This window comes from Podarcis cretensis (assembly GCF_951804945.1).
Source record: "Podarcis cretensis genome assembly, chromosome: 4".
In the NCBI taxonomy this organism is placed as follows: domain Eukaryota; kingdom Metazoa; phylum Chordata; class Lepidosauria; order Squamata; family Lacertidae; genus Podarcis; species Podarcis cretensis.
In genome coordinates, this window is record NC_137173.1 from 20709406 (window position 1) to 20727165 (window position 17760).

Below are 17760 nucleotides of genomic sequence, written 5' to 3' on the forward strand. Positions count from 1 at the left end.
ACTGTCAATAGTTAACATGGATGATTGACTGTAGAACCTGTATCCCTCCCCTCCCAAAAAAGGCCTGAAGTTTGCATATGTTGAGCCCCCCTTTAAAATTAGTTTTGGTTAAAAAATTTCTTGTGTTACAAATCAAACCTTCTTATGCTACCACAGTATTTGGAAGTATTCCAGTTTTAATTAGTGTCTGATAACTGAACACTGAATATTTTTCTTTCTCTCTGTCTTTACTTAAAAAAAAAAGCAATATGGAAAAGCTTCTCTCAACGTAATTCTATCTTCTTGCAGAAGTGGCTCTTAACATGTAACATACACCCATTATCATTTTAATAGTATATTGGTATTTTAAAAACCACTCACAAAAAACAAGGTCTAAATCCCTGAAACATGGTTTTATTATAAGAATAGTGATAAAACCTCAGAGATACAAGTCATACACAGCGAGTTGATACCTTCACATTAAGTAAAGACACTGGCAATGGTGGAAACAACAGTCTGTCGATTTACCATGTTAATACCAGCTCCTTTGGGCTAGTTTTTTAAAAAATCACTTGAATCACTTGAATTAAAAGATGGTTTTGTTTACATTATAAACATAGTTGCGCTTTCCTGATTCTTATCTTGAGACTTTAAAAACCTGAGAGAAAGGTTTTCTAAAGCACAACACAAAGGACTGGATGCCAATTAGAATGACTTGATGGTTCAATCCTATGCATGCTTGCTCTGAGGTCTGCCCCATTTTCTTCGGGGTTTAATCCCCAAGAGATTGTGCATATCACTGGTAGACGTAATTAGGATGGGGACATGTTGGAGGGGAAGCACCATGGCAAAAAACCAGGGGAGGAGAATGACCTTGTGGCGACCCGTGCCTTATCACTAGATGCAATTTCAAGCTGCTCCATCCCATCAGTATCAGAGCACGAGAAAGTGCCCATACCAGAGGCCAGTCCAGCGCCAACTGTGACAGGCCTCCCTCGGGGCTGTACTTCTTTTAAAGGCTGCATTGCCCTCTTTTGGAAAGACATCATCCTAAATCATAGCCTGTCCTGGGAAACACCAAAAAAGATTTTACGAAGGATTTGGGTTTGGAACAGTAAATAGCACTTTGCAAAAGCAATCTCTTAAAGAAAACATCTCATGTCTCATTTAGACACTCTGCAGCATTTTTCATATCCACGATATTAATCTGATAATGCATTTTCTTCTGCCCACTCGCACTCTGGAGGTAATCAAATAGCCATCTTGTACTGTCCAACAGTGTTCCTTTGATGCACAAACTTGCAGCCCAGAACCACCAAGTTCAATGGGACTTGCTCCCAGGTGAAATACGCTTAAGACTGCAGACTTAGGATGGTATGGCATCAAATATTAATAAGTGGCTATGTCAATACAAAAACAAAAACTGGTACAGACCATGTTCATATGAGGCTAAGAACTCTCCCAAGGTTATCTAAAATGTAATGGCATACACATTAACACAAGCAATGAAGTAAGAGCAGCAAGTTTGAAATGTTAGATGCTTCCCCTCACTCCAATCTCCTTTTTCCTGTGCAGAATTACAGAAAAGCAAAATAACACAGTGTAAGGTCATCCCTATAAGATGACGCAAAACAATTCCAATGACTAACTTGGGTCACATACACCTGAACAGCTGGCAGAGCTGCAAAAGAAATAGCCCTTTTCTATTGAATACCCAAAACAGATACTTAAGGACTCTATGATTGGAAGGGGGGAAATGCACCAAAGCAACATCTTGTCTGGACAAAACATTGTGGATATCTTGTACTACCTGAACTTGCTTACAGTGCACACAACACATTTCTCATTATCCTGAGCCAAATACTACCATGTCTCACCTAGCATGGTAAGCTATGGGGGTAATTAATAAAGTTGACCTAGATTTGCTAAAAGGATGATGATGTAAACAGAAATAGCATCCTGAGTGGAAGAAGGGATGCAAATGATTTCTTTAACATTCACCATGCCAACTTGTTGCCATTTCACCTCATATATTTATATATTACAAAATAGGCCTTGGGAATTCCTATGTTTGACAGACTAAACAGCCAATCTCTCTGTCTCAAGATATATGGAAGTAGAATTTGAATGTTATGGAAGTTATGATGGTGCTCAAATAATAAACAAGAGAGATAGCTGAGTTCAGCTTTCCGCACATGCCTTGATTTTCAATGCAACTCAGCACACACAACTGTGCCTTTTCACGTTCTTGCTAAATGGCTATGAAACACATGAGGATATGGCAACTTTTCTTAGTTCAGGCTGAGTAGACACATGAAATCAGGTAATAAAACCAAAGGTCCCACATTAGGAGATGAAGAGGAAGGAGGATCATCTGCAGTGTTTTCATTAAAGTTCTAGCTCTGCCTTCCTAGGGTTTTTTTTTTTTTTAAATATTTAGGCCAATTTCTAATCAAACACAGTTTAATGTTTTCAAGGTCCTACAGATGCTACAGACATCACCATCCTTTTAGTACCTTTTAACTTAATTCATAATTAAGACAATTATGAATGTTTCATTAGAAGACAAAATGTTGGGAACTGCAGAAAAAAATATTTTAAGGCCATGTCTCCATATGAAGCTGTAAACTATGGCACAAGCGATGGTGGGTGTTGGCAAAACACCAGCCAAAGCTTTGACGTTAACATTTCTTCCTAAAAACAATCATTTCATCAGCGACCTACCATATCAGATTCCTTTACAACTACAATTTTAAACACATCTCCAGGATTCAAACACTCATACAAGATACTTCTGATGCACTCTACAATGTTTTGGTTTTGAACATGGAAACCACAGTCATATTCAAGGGATATCCTTCACTTTTAAGACTGTTACAAATCTGAATCTTTATTGTTCTGAAATGCTAGAAACTTAAGACGAAACCCTCCAATTTTCAGTCTCAGAAGAGGTGTGGTTCAATGCCCATTTCACATGTAACAAGGCTTCCTTTAAAAATAAAAGGAAAAAAATGACTAAAGTTCATAAGGATGTGAACGCAACCCTTGGTTTTGACTCAGTTTTTGCAACATCACAAGATCCAGCACCTTCTTCAAAGCTGCTCTTGCTATGATGCTTGGCGAACCTTTTGCCACTCCACAAATTCATCAAGAAGAACAGGCCCTGCAGAAGAAATAATGCCAGTTATAACATGTTGTGTTTTAGCTGAATCATAACAAAGACAGAAGGAATTACCGTAAGTCTTAAATCATCTTAACATGTAGCTCTAGCTCAGGAGTGGCTAACCTGTTTCAGCCATCCCTGAGGGCCACATCTCAGCAGTGGGGAGGTTAATGCATGTGTGCACATACTACACGACCCTCACGTATGCAGCACCCACATTCGCTAGGCATATAGGTAAAGGGTAAAGGGATCCCTGACCATTAGGTCCAGTCGTGGCCGACTCTGGGGGTGCGGCGCTCACCTCGCTTTATTGGCCGAGGGAGCCAGCGTACAGCTTCCAGGTCATGTGGCCAGCATGACTAAACTGCTTCTGGCAAACCAGAGCAGCACACAAAAACGCCGTTTACCTTCCTGCTGGAGCGGTACCTATTTATCTACTTGCACTTTGACATGCTTTCAAACTGCTAGGTTGGCAGGAGCAGGGACCAAGCAGCGGGAGCTCACCCCGTTGCGGGGATTTGAACCAACCAACCTTCTGATCAGCAAGTCCTAGGCTCTGTGGTTTAACCCAAAGCACCACCTGCGTCCCTATATATAGGGACATAGGCATATACCACCTCACATAAACTCACACATACACTCTCACACAAATATGCAGAGATGCATGTTACACATACAGCACTTCCAGCCTTATCCATTCCATTGCGGCTGGAGTGGGAGAAAATCCTGCCTTTCATTTGCACAGAAGGATCAAAGTAAAAGGCAGCATTCCCACTCACCTGCTCTCCAGCGGTAGGTTGCGGGGAGGATCCTGCCCTTTAAAGAGGAAGCAGGGGACATTCCCTTCAAACTTAGCACTGCTTGGTGTTTACACTGGGGGTAAAAGATTCCTCTGCCTGCTCTTCAGAGAGGATAACTCTGCCTATTTAGAGAGGGTCTCCAAAGAAAAGGCAGAGGGATTTTTATTTCCTGATTTCAGTGCCTGAGATTGAGAGATAAATCTGCAGGGATTAAAGTATCACTTAGAGTATTTTAATTGAAATGGGAATACTCACATGCCCCATCTTCATCATAGTTGCTAAGATCTGCATGGACAGTTCTGCTGAATTCTAACACATTGTACCACTGATCTTTGTTAATTACTCTGTATTTTGACTGCTGCAGAAAAATAAGACATCAGGTCTCAGCCCACCATGTGTTGCATATAGAATAATGTGTTCAGTTTTCTTTGCACAAGCCAAGTTATTACAGTAGCTGAGGAAATGTTTGAGGAAGAAGCAGGTGTGGGGTGGCAGAGCCGCCTTGAAGATTTATTGCCTGGGAATGGGGAGTAATGTTGTGCAAGGCTCAAAGGAAAGTATGCAAACATGGAAAAGGGCAGCTGGTAGCAAATGACATCATGCGGAGCAGAAAGGCAATGGGGTTGATATGCCTAAGGACCAGGAGCTGAAGTTGATATAGAAAGCACAGGAAGTTCCAACATTTTTTAAATAGCAAAATAATATGGCCTGGAATAAATTTGTTAGTAGTTGCTTGCCAGCATCCAAAAGGCAAGCTGATATTGTTTACTCTGACAGCAGAGCTAAAGGAGGCAGAAACCCACCTAAGGGCTGCCTTATCCACAAGACCCACCTAGTGGTGATGCCATGCAAATCTAATTCTGCTTGTCCACTCTAAAGTAGTGCCAACAATCATAAAATATTTTGTTTCTTGGGGGTTGAAACATATGTAGGAACCCAAACATTTCTTGTGAAATATGAAGGTAGGGTGGACATAACCACTAAGCAGATGAAATTTGGTTGATGGTCAGTATAGAAATGGAACTGAGTGTGTATAGAAAGAGGCACTGTCTCCCATTCCAAAAGCAAAGAGGAAATGAAAAAAGGCTTAAACTGCCTTGCCTATAGTGAGACCAAGAAGGTAAACATTCCTAAACTGGAGATCAGATGAGATTTGGTTTTTGTTGTTATTTATGGTGTTTTTGTAGACCTATTCACAAGGCAAATCAAAATATGCAACACCTTTTATTTTTTTAAATGTGTGCTTACCTCCAAGTATTGGTAAAATACTGAAAACAGAGGCCACGTTCTTCCAAGTAGAAGAGCTAACATAGATTTTGCAGTGTCAATATCCAGACTTCTCTGGTCTTTATCCTAATGAGATTTAAAAAAAAGGCAGTACTCAGATATAAATGGCAAATTCCTTGCATGTTTTTATAAGGAGAAGATGCACTTACCCTTGCAAAATCGAAGGCATATCTGTAGATATTCTTAAATGTTGAAATATCATTCAGTTGTGAGCGCAAAAAATCAAATTTACTCTGCAGCTTTTCTGTGCAGTCACATCTTAAAATAAAAGATTAAAAAATTACATGCCAAACATTCTATTTGGGGGGAAGGGGAGACAGAAATATATAAAATACACTTTTTCAATGCACGCTTTTAACAAAATAGTAGAAAAGCATTTAAACTACCAGGATTAGGGCTGCTTCTACAGAGAATATACAAACAGAGGTTCAAAGGACATTCTCAGAACAAGGAGCACTGGAAGGTTGTACCCTGTCTGGCCTCACTGACCAGTGAAGAATAGTTGCAGTGAGCTTGCTTCCCTCTTGGCTGCCAAAAATATGTTTGCTCTAACCACCAATTGACCTAGGACTTCAGTGGGGAGGACATTATTACTCTCGTTCAGCTTTCCTCAATGTGGTGCTCTTCATTTGTTTTGGACTATAACTCCTATCAGTCCCAGCCATATAAAATAGGAGAAATATTATTATGCATCAAACAGCCTGCAAGTTGATTTTTTTTTTTAACACCTGTATAAATCACACAGTAATAATTCATAGGAGCACTTGCTTTTCTGATATTTTTTTTAAAGTAGAGTTCACCACAAAGTTCAGTGGTCTTTAAGTTAGGAGCACCAGAAAGTGACAGGACCTTTCCAGGTCAAAGCCAAAAGCCTTCTTGATAATAGTGCCCAACATTCCATCTGCTATGCTCTTTGCTAAGATTCTGTAGAAGAAGTTTGCACTTTCAGCCATGCATGAAGATGATTTCAAATATAAAAAGCTTACTGTAATGAGGTCATCCCCTTTAACCATTCTTCCTTTGTAAAAAATCCCATGCTTTCAGCCTCCAGTTTCCAGGCTAAAACTAGCATAATAATCTGTATGGGAATGGGAAAAAAGGAGAAATTAAAATTCAAGCTATCTGATGGACTGCCTGCACCTGTTTCTGCCTGCTGCACATGGAGATCTATAATGGAGGCCCTCCTCATGTGTTCATTTCCTACATCAACAAGGTTGGGCGCCATGAGGGAGAGAGCCTTTTCCATGGTTGTTCCATGGTTTTGGAACTCCTGCCAGCAGATCTATGGCAGCCTCCTATGCTTCAAGCCTTTTGGAAGGTCCTAATGACAGACCTCTTCTGATAGGCATGCTGTTCTGTCCCGCAGGTACTAATGTAGACCAATCAGGACAGAAATATACTGATGATGGTTGTTTCGCATCCTGACTATTTTTTGCTATTGATTTTAATTGTCTGACTGACTGGTTGTTCTTGGGGACGGGATTCTTATAGTTTTATGTTTGTTGTTGTCAGGGCTGCCCGAGGTCCCAGCTCACAAAGGACCAACGCCAGTCCGTTGTTATATACAAAAGTCTTTATTGAAACGCAGTTTCGATTTCAAAGCCGCGGCATGCAGCCCTACGTCTTAAACCCTAGACCGCTGAAGCTCCGTCTGAATCTCCACCCCCCAGACACCAGTTTAAGACTCTAGCCTTGCTCCACCTCTTCCTTTGCTCTTTCCTCCTCTGGGTCCGCCTGTCCGCTGGGGTCTTACCCTTTCTAGACTCTTCTGACGCTGAGTCCCCTGAGTCTTCCCCCTCCCTCCGGCGGGCTTTAGGACCTGGTTCCCAATCCGGGTTACCTGCTGTGCCCCGCGCCTGTACATTTGAACTTGGCGCGCGCGCCCAGCCGGCAACCTTCCTCCTAACCGTTACACTGCTCCTGTCACTGCTTCCCCCTTCAGAGGGGCTAGCTGGACCTGACTTCCCCTCCGTTCCCTCACTCTGCGATGGAGGCATGGCCAGCCCTGATTCATCTTCTCTCCCTGCTGGAGGAGACACTGGCCCTGATACATGAGATTCTTCCCCCCCACTACGCTCTGGTGGAGGAGCCGGTCCTGATCTCTCGCTGCTGCTTTGGGAGTCCCCGCTGGCCCCTTGCTTCTGGTGTGTGTCCCCTGGGACCCCCCTTGCCCTGGCCGTCGGTGCCCCCCTCTGGGAATCTTCTGATTCGCTGGAGAAGCTTATGGAATCTCTCGGGCCACTCTCATACTCCCCTACGCTGCCCTCAGATTCTTCCCCTTCGCTCTCCATTTCCTCTCTCCCCTGTGCCTCTGCTCCTGAGCCCCTGACAGTTGTACTGATCATATTTTGTAATTTTTATGTAAGTAGCTTCAGACCAACATCTGGAAAGATGCTCCAATAATAATTTAATAACATATGTTTACAATAAAAACACTATCTATTTAACACCTGGTTTATTTTCTCTGAACAGCAATACAAATCCACAAGGATTCAAAATGAAGATGTGATTTAAAATTAGCTCAACTGTAGAAGACTTTTCCCCTTAAGTTTTGTGGTGTTATCTTGGCAAAGATGTAACCAAACCTGTGTTTGTAGAGGTAATGCAAAACCATTTTGTTAGGTAGTTATTGCAATATATAGTTTAATATGTAAGAAAATGAACCAATTGCTATTCTTGAGTTTTCTGATACAAAGTAATCGTTAACTAAATGTTAACTAACCGTTAACATTATTGTAATGTCAGGTCTCAATATTTCTGGTCATCACGGCAACTGTGCCGCTGCCTTGTGAACAAGGAGACAGGTGACCAGACTTCCTGTAAAATTTGAAGCTGTGGAAGGGTGTGCAAATACAGTATATATCAGCCTAGCAGTTATAGGGTATTCCAAGATTGCGAGGTAAACTGGGGTTGTTTGGCTGCTTCACTGAGGAGCTGTCTGGTTTAACACTCCTCTGAGCACCCAAGCTGGTCTGCTCTTTCCTGGCTTTTCCTATAGGAAAGGCTGGTAGAAGGCTGGCTTGGCTGTAGATGCATGGAGGCACTCAACTAACAACAGACTCCTCACCTTCCTCTCGTACAGAAAGGGTGGTGGGGAGGATTTATTCAAATGGGAGGGGAGAGAAATCTGGTGACCACAATCTCTGGTTTGGATACCAAGGCCAGCCAAAATTACAGACCCCTAGATATTGTTATTTATTAAACAACCATTTCTATTAAGAATTTGGTGTGTTCAGTACATATATATATCCAGAGAGAGAGAGAGTTATAAATATTTTTGGTCTACTTCGATATTTTGTAGCTGCTTGCACAGCTACTGTGAGTCACTCTAAACATCATTTTATGGAAAGGCAGCATAGAAATCTGATGAATAGGCATGTGTATTGGAGAACTGGTGAATGGGGAGGGGTTAAGCACATCAATTTCCACCAGTAAAATTAATGCACAATGCAAGTGAAGAAGACGTTTGTTGGGGAGGAGGAGGAAGACTTGAAAATCTGAGTCTTAACGATTTGCAGGAAATAGCATATTGGTCTTTAGGGACAAGACTTACATTTTCAGGTTCAACGCCAATGTCCTCACAGAATTTCTCCATTCCTTCTGGCCCTACCACTTCATCATCACCTTCAAAACAAAAGAAATCAAGCTAACACATGCCATACAAATATCATACTAGTCTTACTTCTGATCAAGCAAAATGCTAGGCAGCACATCCATATTTACAGACACAAGAAGGGTTAAGCACTCCCTGCCTTTGTGCCAGTTATCTGCTATAAATTGCCCCTAACCCACATTGTTTTTCAATTGTTCAGACACCTGGGGTCCCTGGACCTAGAACAATGCCACTGAACACATGGCTGCAAATTTCACAAGACCAATTTAAACAATACATTGTTGGATATATTTGGTTTAGGACTACTATCCTGAACCAAGAGTCCTAACTGAGAAGCATGTCCTCCAGTTCATCAACTCAGTTCACTGTGTGTTTGGAGTGAGATAGCCAAATTTCAACCACCTCAGTATGCCTGAGGGAATGTCATGCCACTGTTTACAGTTCTGAACAAACAGAGGCAATTATTCAAGGGACTCTCTTCAATGCTTTCAGTTCAGCCTCAGATTAACCCCTTTTCTGTGAAAGCACAGAGGTCTAAACAAGCTAAGTGGTCAGTGCAGCGTATCTGATTACACAAAACAGGCTCTCATTCACTTACATACAAAGACACATTAAAACATAATTCTGTAGTTTGGAGCGAGATATAATCATCCCAAACTGGTGTTCTTCTCAAGAGGCTCCAAATTCTTGATGCTTCAGTATTTCCTTAAGGGTCAGTAGATGTTTATGAGTGAAACAAAAACAGAGCCTGTGATAAGAATGGCCTTTTACTGTTGACTGACAAGTGCCAGCAGTGAACCTCATGGACCTTTGGGTAGAAGGGGCAGGCAAACAATGTTAAGGTAAGCAATCATTCCTTCAGTAACTGTTTGCAAGGCTGTCTTGCAAGCTTCAAGCGGTTTTAAAAAATTGGACACTGTAGACAAATGCCCCCCACCCTATTATGCTTAAGTACGTGTAAGTGAAATAGTAATTTTGAGGAGGAAAGAAACAGCTATCAATTATTACTAAATAACTGAAACAAAAACTAGAATTTAGAAATGTACCAACTTCATACCTGCATATTCATAAAACCAAGCCAGGCACTTCTTGCTTGAAAAATGCTCCTCACCACTTATCACTTTACTAGAAGCTTGAGACCTGCAGTAGCTTATGAAGACATAAGAAAAACCTACAGTAAATATCACGTCTTGGGAAAATTCCCAATAGCAAGTTATTAAAAACAGGCACACTTTTTTAAAAAAAAACAACCACCACCCCAAAGTATACCTAAAATGAATGTGTACTGTTTGATCATGACTTCCTGATTTTTAAAAGTTTCAGAGTGTTTACAGTTTCAGAATGTCAGATTGAGAGTATTCCTTGCTTCTTCCTCTTCAAGTAAACACGTAAGTATTCCACATTTCAAAGAAACAAACAGCAATACAATGCAGGCTGCTCAAAGATTCCAGCATCATTCCTTCCCTGCTGCAGAGTCTGGCTTGTCATGTCATCAAAACTCAGGCTCAGGGTTTGTTTCTCTCCAACTAAACCATGAACTAGAACAAACCTTGGTTAAATGCTTGCTTGGAGAGAAATCACAAGCTGGGGTTTGGATGACACGACAAGCCAAACTCTGGCTTATTTTGTATGTGGTGTGGCAGCAGCAGGAGCAACATGGGAACTTTTGAACAGTGTGCACCAACATGCTGCTCATTCACATTAAACCAGTTTGTTTTAAACTACGGTTTTAGGCAGCACACAAACTGGGCCACTATATGTTTGAAATCAGAAATAATTTAGGTCCTCACAAAGTGCACTTAATAGTTAAAATAACTAAGTATCTTAGAAAACTTGGAAAACTGCACTGCCATTCAGATACACCGCTGAGCAAAGGAGCTCTGCATTTGGAAGTAACCATAACTGATGCAGATCTTGATGTGCATCTCCTCTAGGCAAACTACTGGATGTGCCTTCTGAAGCATATGGGGATCTGCATCCCTATCATGGCTGCTAACTGTTATGAACAACATTGCTTGCAAGTACAGGCACTAATACTAACTAGTATTAGTAGAACAAAGGATACACAAAATGATCCATGGGAAATCGAGGAAAAAGCTCTGCCCTCGGACAAGCATTTTCTATTACTTTCTGACCTGACAGTAGCAGTGATCATAGATGTAAATTAATGTTGATGGACTATATTCTCAGAAATCGCTAAAATTAAACTCTCTGCTGTTCTGAACCTAGCCTATTTGACATAATGAAGTTCTTTGGCCACGGAAATGGACTGGCTACTTACTAGAACCTCAAACTGTGTGAAATCTGTTACAACCTGAAGGGGACTCTAGCTTTTGCTATCCATTCACTCAGGAAAGCAAGTTACTTGTTTCATTTGGTGGTAGACTGGCAACTGAATGAGTTCAGGATGATTTTATATCTCTGTCTTTATATTATGTTATGGTGCCTTGAGTGCTGTTTTTAATGTTTCAAGTCTTTTGTAGGCAGCTTGAAACCTTATCTAAAAGGCAGGGAACAGAATAAAATTGTTGTAATGTTTTCATCTTAATTATGTTACCTTGACTGTATGCCCTACTAAATGCAAAGGGACTTATTTTCTATTTTTCAGGCTTAGAAACACATGTCTTCTCAACTGTACACGGCAGCTAAGAGTCAATGGTTTTTACATGTCATGTAATAATGGTATCTGTGACTAGCAGTTTCATCTGAAAACAAAGTTTCAGGTTTAACTGAAAGTCTGAATCCCAGGTGCCGCTCATACCCCATGAAGTGAGTATTTTAATGCAAGTCATAACAGTGCTGCACTTCACTCAACTGTTGCTGCTAACAAGCACTTGACAATTTGATGTTTAAAGTGAAGCATCTAATCCATTCTGTTCCTGAATACATAATGAAACATAGCTTCAAGTACAGAAAAGCAAAGTGCAAGAATTTACTATTCATGGTGTTGCCAATTTTGTGCATATGATATCTGCAGAGATGCCTTTAGAATCATGTTGACTTCTGCGTATGACAAATGGCAACCTGGGTAACTGGACTGTCAGAAACTCATCCTCTAGCAGCCAACACATATGCAGCTAAAGCTGCCCCAAATTGCTTTACTATTTGCCTCTGCCTCCACTTTCCTCCTGCTCCTCTGTTAGTATCCCTCACGTTGATGTCAGGTGGTAAGCTCCTCTGGGCAATGGCTTGCTTTATTGTACTCTAAAATGCTGTGGACACTGAAAGCACTATATAAAATTTTCTCTGATGCAGCCACTGCTCACTCCACTCATTGCCAATTTTCTCCTTCCTCTTATTTAAGAAATCTGTCCTGCTGCAAGCTAGGAGGGAAGACAGATGACAGAACGTGAAGGGGATGGGCTGAATCTATATTCTGAGCTGGGGGGCAGGCAAGAGATGAAGGTTGCAACCTGGCTATCCCAAATGTATTTCAATGCATCATCCTAAATATTTCTGCTATCTGGAATGTGGCAAGATTTTTGAGTGACACTATGAAATTACGTCACCATAGATCCTAAGAGCCATCTTCGTACCTCATGATGTTTGGACAGTTTTGTCCTAAAGTATCTCCTACCATGTTTCATTAACTGTGTTGTGTTCTGATCCATGCATATAATGCACTTTTTATGCCAATAAAGGAGATTGGTTGAATATTTCTGCCACTGCTTCCATCTGCAATACCAGCATATTTGATTATATTACATTGGTGCATATTTAGTAAAAAAAACCCAACTGCTTCCAGGAAATTAAAATCCAATAGTCTGAATGTAGAACAATGGTGTGACTTGCACATAGCAACAGATACTGATTTGTGCAAGCATTTGGCTATATGTGTAGTAAGAAATCTAATGGTAAGTATCTCTTTGTAGGTAACACAGGTTCTTACCACACATAAAACAAAACATGCTTTTCCAATGTGTAGGACATGGCCCTGAGAAACTCATGGCCTAACACCCAGACAGACTTTATACTAGATATATGAGAATATCTAGAGTTTGGTAGCATAAGCAGAATTATTACCCTAATTTATGGAACAAATAGTTGTTCTTTGTCTGACATAAAAGCCACTAAATCAAGGTTTCTCAAAGCAGTGCAAAATACAGTATAGGTTGATGGGGCGGTGCAGGGAGGGTTGTTCATGTGCCTTCCCAGAACTGAGTGTCATTGCCAGTTCCTGAGAGGAAGAGGCCTAGGGAGCTCAGCATGCTGTGAAGCCAATCCAGTGCTCCTGCAAGCATACCCAGACTGCGCTGTGGTTCCCACTCATCTCAAGGACCAGCAGCAATCATTGGTGTTGGGAAGGCACATGACCAACACTGCTCTGCCCTGTCCATGTTGCCCAACTGACTGCTACTGTTCAAATAAGAGTAGCATGCAAAATAAGGTAGCAATGAAAGGTTGCATTAAGCGCTTCCTTGGAGGTCACATATACACCATAATTTCAGAGCACTTGTATACTACTTCAGCAGTAATGCAGAATCCTGGGAAGTGCAGCTTGTTAAGGGTGCTGAGAAGTAACTCTGGAGGGTAATTTGAAGAACTGTTTCCCTGAATCTTAGTTTACATTAGAGAAAGCGGTTGAGATATATAATAGAGATGGGTGAGACCTTGGTATAGATGCTATGGTGGAAGCCAAATGGGAGATCTTTGGAAGTCAGACTGTGCTCCTGCAGTGGTGGTTGCATCTTTCTGTTGTATAGAAATCGCATATGTGACATGCAGAGGATAAGTAGATAGAACTTTAGGGATTGAGTTGATCTCTGGACAGATAAAGCACACAGGCATTTCTGTCACAGGGAAATGGTCTCACAGGAGAAGTGAACGTATGCACCTTGGAGCAGAGACCTATCCTGTTACTCTGAAAATACTGTACAAACATGAACACACCACTATAAAAGCATCAAGTGATTCATTCCGCTGCATGGAGCAAGTTGGAAATAGTAGGTGGGGGAACCTCCTCTCTTCAGAGATGCTGTCAAAGTCTGGCATCATAAACCAGCACAACATGACCCAGTTATGACACAGCTTGGCAAGAGCTTAGAGAGGAAGAGCTACAGCACATATTTTGCACACATAACGTCCCACATTAAACCACTGGCGTCATCGAACAAGGTTGGGAAATGCCCATTCAAAACCATGGAGATCTGCTGCCGGTCTTGGTAGACAATACTAAGCTACATGGAGGAATGGTCTGACTCTGCATTAGCTGGCTTCTGATGAGGCAATGCCAATTCAAGATCTACAAGCTGGGGACACAAAGTGAATCAAGTCTATACATGAGATAGGGCCTGGCTGGTGGTGCAAAAAAAAGGCTGTTGGTGTTTCTGTTCAGAACCAGCGCCGCAAGACAAGCAGGCACAACTTTTTGACAAAGGCCTACTGCAGCATTATACATTGCTTGATAGAAGAACTACAGCTGCACGTTTGCAGCACTGCTTCAGTGGTACACACGGGAAGGTGTGTGTGTGTGTGTGTGTGTGTGCGCGCGCGCGCATGTGTGTATGCGAAGGATGCCTGTGCCCCAAGAAACATACCAAGTTTTGCTCAGGGTGGGGCAGAGTTAAAACATAAGGGTGAAAAATGAAAGGACATGCATAACCTGCAATAAATTATTGAAGCTTCACTTTGCGCAAGGATAGGGTACAGCCTGGCATATGTGTCAGAAAAGGTGAGGTGCAAACATAGGAGCCAACTAGGGACCAGAGGTCCCTTCAGCCCACCCAATAAAATATTTGAGGGGAACGCCACCCCAAATTGTAGGCCATTGCCATTCAAATAGCATTCATGTGCCTCATCATGTGATTATGTGGGAAGGGGCTGACCTGCCCCCCCCAAATATTTAAGATGGCACCCCTGGGTGCAAATGCAAGAGGGGAGGGGAACCCCCCTCGCTAAAGGCTGCCTTTCTGGTATCACAAAAGACCCTCTCCCGCCTTGTGTCACCAAGGCAACGGTGAGGAGGGGAAAAAAGAAGGCGCTCGGTCCCCACCCCGGTTACCCCCCCCCCGCCGCCGCCGCCGCAGAACTGGGCCCGTCCGCCGCCGCGGTGGCTGTTGGTACCTGCTGATTTTGCACTTCTTGAGGCCCGTCTCGTCCCCCGCCTGCCCCGAGGATTTGCGCTTCTTCTTCACGGGCATCTCCCTGGGTTCGCCCCGGACGGGGGCGCGGAGGCGGAGGGCCGCGGGGCCCCTGGGCAGGGGGGAGGGAGCCGCCGCCTCTTCCTTCCCTCGCGGCTGAGGAGGAGGAGGAGGAGGCGGAGGTGGCGGCGGAGAAGCTGCCGGTGCCGTCGCGGCTCTTGCCTTCCTTCCCCTCAGCTCGTCGTCGTCACCGCCGCCGCCGCCGCGCCTGGTAGATTCAGGTGTGGGAAGGGGGGGAATATGGGGGGGGGAGCGAAAGAAAGAGCTTTCCTGAGGGAGAAGCAGCGGCGGCGGCGGCGGCGGCGGCAACGCCGGTAAAGAGCGGAAGAGGAGGAGGAGAAGGAGGAGACGCGCCGCGCCGCGCCGGAGAGGCGGGAGCAGGAAGTGACAGAGGCGCGCCTCGAACGCGAGCGCGCGCGCCTCGCAGCGAAGGCTCGTCCAGCCTGCCCCCGTCGCCGGGCGGAGCTAACAGACGGGGGCGGAGCCAGCACTCTGGCCCCGCCCCGCCTGGGGGGTGGGAGGTCGTGACGCAGCCCGCCTCAGGGCCGCTGAGGGGACAGCGGGGCGTTGTGAGCCGACAATAAGCGTGCGCTTCGCCCAGCTCCCCTCTCCCGCTATAATATTATAAAAATAAATTTGCGTGTGTGTGTGTATTTTAAGGACTCGAGCCACCCCCCCCCCTTAATTAAGCAGCACCGCTAGCCGTAGGCATGTTTACTCAGGAGCAAGCCCAGTGGAGGTCAAGGGAAGACGGTGTTACACCCCAAGGAAATGGCGTCAGGGCATCGCATCTGAGGGGAAGCGAGCTGTAGCCCGCTCTCTGGCCGCTTTGAACTACAACTCCCATAAGCCTGCCTGGGGGACGGGGGCTGATGGGAGTTGTAGTCCAAAGTGGCTGGCAAAGACTGGCTTATGTCATCATAATAATCTTGCTGCAGGCAAGCTTCAGTCTGCCCCAAGGTCCCCAGGGGGAAGCAGCATCTGAAGCCCAGGCGGCTCCTGCTGGTCAGGGTGGAAAGTGAGGTGTGGGCTGCCTTGTTTTCTTTTTCCCCCTTAGCCTTAGCAGCGCCGGATTGAGGGTGCTGCGGGCAGTTCCCCCACATACAGTGCGCCGTGCCCAGGCGGTACAAAATAGCAATAGGAAGAATATTCGTGTAAAAAGCAAATTACAAAAGGACTTACAGTACAGTACTGTGAAAATAAGAAATATTTTTTTTGGCGGGGGCAAATTTTGTCCTCGCTCAGGGCGCCGCATCGCTAAAGTCCACCCCGGCCTCACAATCCGGTGGCTTCTGAGCCAGCCCAGCTCTGCCTTGCACCTGAAAAGGCCACTTTCGGGGCTACCACCAACTAGACCCCCAATATGATTAGGCAGTGCTCGGGGCTTCACCACAGCATAACAATCAGTGATGGTCCTCTCCATAAGCGGAGAGGGTCGTGAGCTTCATTCTGGCTGCCTGCCATTCGTCAACCTCTGCGAGTTAACAATTGCAACTTAGTTGCCACAAGAGTTTATGTTGTTCAGGAAACAGCATGTTGGTTACTCATTCAATGATGCAAACTCGCAGTACGATTGTTTGTTTTTTTAAAAAAAACTTTTTAAGAGAAAACAATCCATTCCGTTAAACTGTTGTTTAACATAAATAAATAAAAACCAACGACAACCCAGCAGTTCCCTCGGGCTGTTTCCGGAGTAGCAAACGGGAGGCTTGATACACTAGCCCTGGGCGATCCGAGCCCCCCGCTTGCTTTCGTATTTCACGTGGCGCGCAGAACCGGCCTGGCCTGGCGATTGCCGATCTCGCGTTCTGGAAAGCGGCCGTCGTTTGCTCTGGCCTGGGAAGGCGCGCGCGCACGCGCAGACGGCTTCCAGTGGGGTGGGTTGGCGGCCATTTTCGCCCCGCGTTACCATAGCAACCGGGCCTCGCATCGCCGCCTGGCCTCACAACCCGGCTTCTCTCCTGTCTCTTGAGGCTGGGCCGTGTAGTAGCGGCTCTTTCGCCCCCCCCCTCCCCACGCCACCCACCCGCCTCTCAGAGAACCGCTCCCTGCTTGGTATCCGTTGTCGGGCCCCTTTCCCCTTCGACACCGGTTTCAGGACAGCTTTTATTTTGAATATTACTTAAATAGCCTTCACCGCCCACTTTCGTTTCTTATCGTGAGGCAATCCTAACAAGCCCTGGAAAATTGTCCCCCCCCCCCGTCTCTTTCTCCAGATCCCGGGTCGAGTCCCGAGCATGATGCCCGTCTGAAGAGCTTTCCTCCTCCCAGGTTCCCCGAGCCTCCCGCGCTTCTGCCGGCCGCCATGCCTCTGGACGGGGACGGCGATGGAGACAAGAGGAAGATCTTCATTTCGGCCACGGCCGCCAACTACTTCGGTCTGTCGTCGTCCGCCAGCCTCGCCCCGCTCTCGGGCGGCCCCGAGCTGGCCAACTTCTTGGACGACGGCAACGAGTTCCTGCTGTGCGTGCAGCACTCGGAGGACCGCCAGATCGTGGTCTCCAACAGGGTACGGGCTTGCCTTCCTGAGCAGCAGCTGCGGCTCCGAGCAACGCAAGTCGGCGGAGCCCCGTGGAATCCAAGGGGGATCACCCCTCCCCCGAGTTTAGGATCGCACCGGCGCTTGGGGCAGGATGGCTTGAAAAAGTTGGGGTTGCTCCCAAGAAACAAGCCAGGAGCAAAACGAGGCTTTATTTCAGCCGGGCCAGACACCCAGTTTGGCACCCTTCCTTGCACATTTGTGTACACACACACACACACACACACACACACAAAGGC

General features: G+C 44.8%; 2 protein-coding genes across 4 annotated transcripts in view; one reads left to right on the plus strand and one right to left on the minus strand.

Annotated features, from left to right (window-relative positions):
* Positions 1-373: 373 nt before the first annotated feature.
* DCUN1D5 (defective in cullin neddylation 1 domain containing 5) lies at positions 374-15392 on the minus strand. Of its 2 annotated transcripts, XM_079974184.1 has the most exons (9): positions 14906-15392; positions 9900-9991; positions 8783-8853; positions 6216-6307; positions 5379-5487; positions 5191-5295; positions 4198-4300; positions 3067-3142; positions 374-2968 (listed from the first exon to the last, which is right to left on the minus strand). In XM_079974184.1, the coding sequence occupies exons 1-8, from the start codon at positions 14980-14982 to the stop codon at positions 3087-3089; spliced, it is 705 nt and encodes a 234-aa protein (XP_079830310.1). In that variant the 5' UTR covers positions 14983-15392; the 3' UTR covers positions 374-2968; positions 3067-3086. The 2 variants fall into 2 exon arrangements, with proteins under 2 accessions (XP_079830310.1, XP_079830309.1); XM_079974183.1 differs by having other exon boundaries at positions 374-3142; positions 14906-15390.
* Positions 15393-16915: 1523 nt separating this feature from the next.
* The window catches only part of DYNC2H1 (dynein cytoplasmic 2 heavy chain 1), a 153275-nt gene continuing 152430 nt past the window's right edge, over positions 16916-17760 (plus strand). Inside the window, exons 1-2 of one of the 2 annotated variants that reach the window (XM_079973223.1) lie at positions 16916-17037; positions 17199-17491. In XM_079973223.1, coding sequence (XP_079829349.1) covers positions 17288-17491 — 204 coding nt within the window. In that variant the 5' untranslated portion in view covers positions 16916-17037; positions 17199-17287. Of the gene's footprint in view, positions 17038-17072; positions 17492-17760 lie in introns of those variants that run through there. The other variant, XM_079973224.1, reaches the window with a different exon arrangement.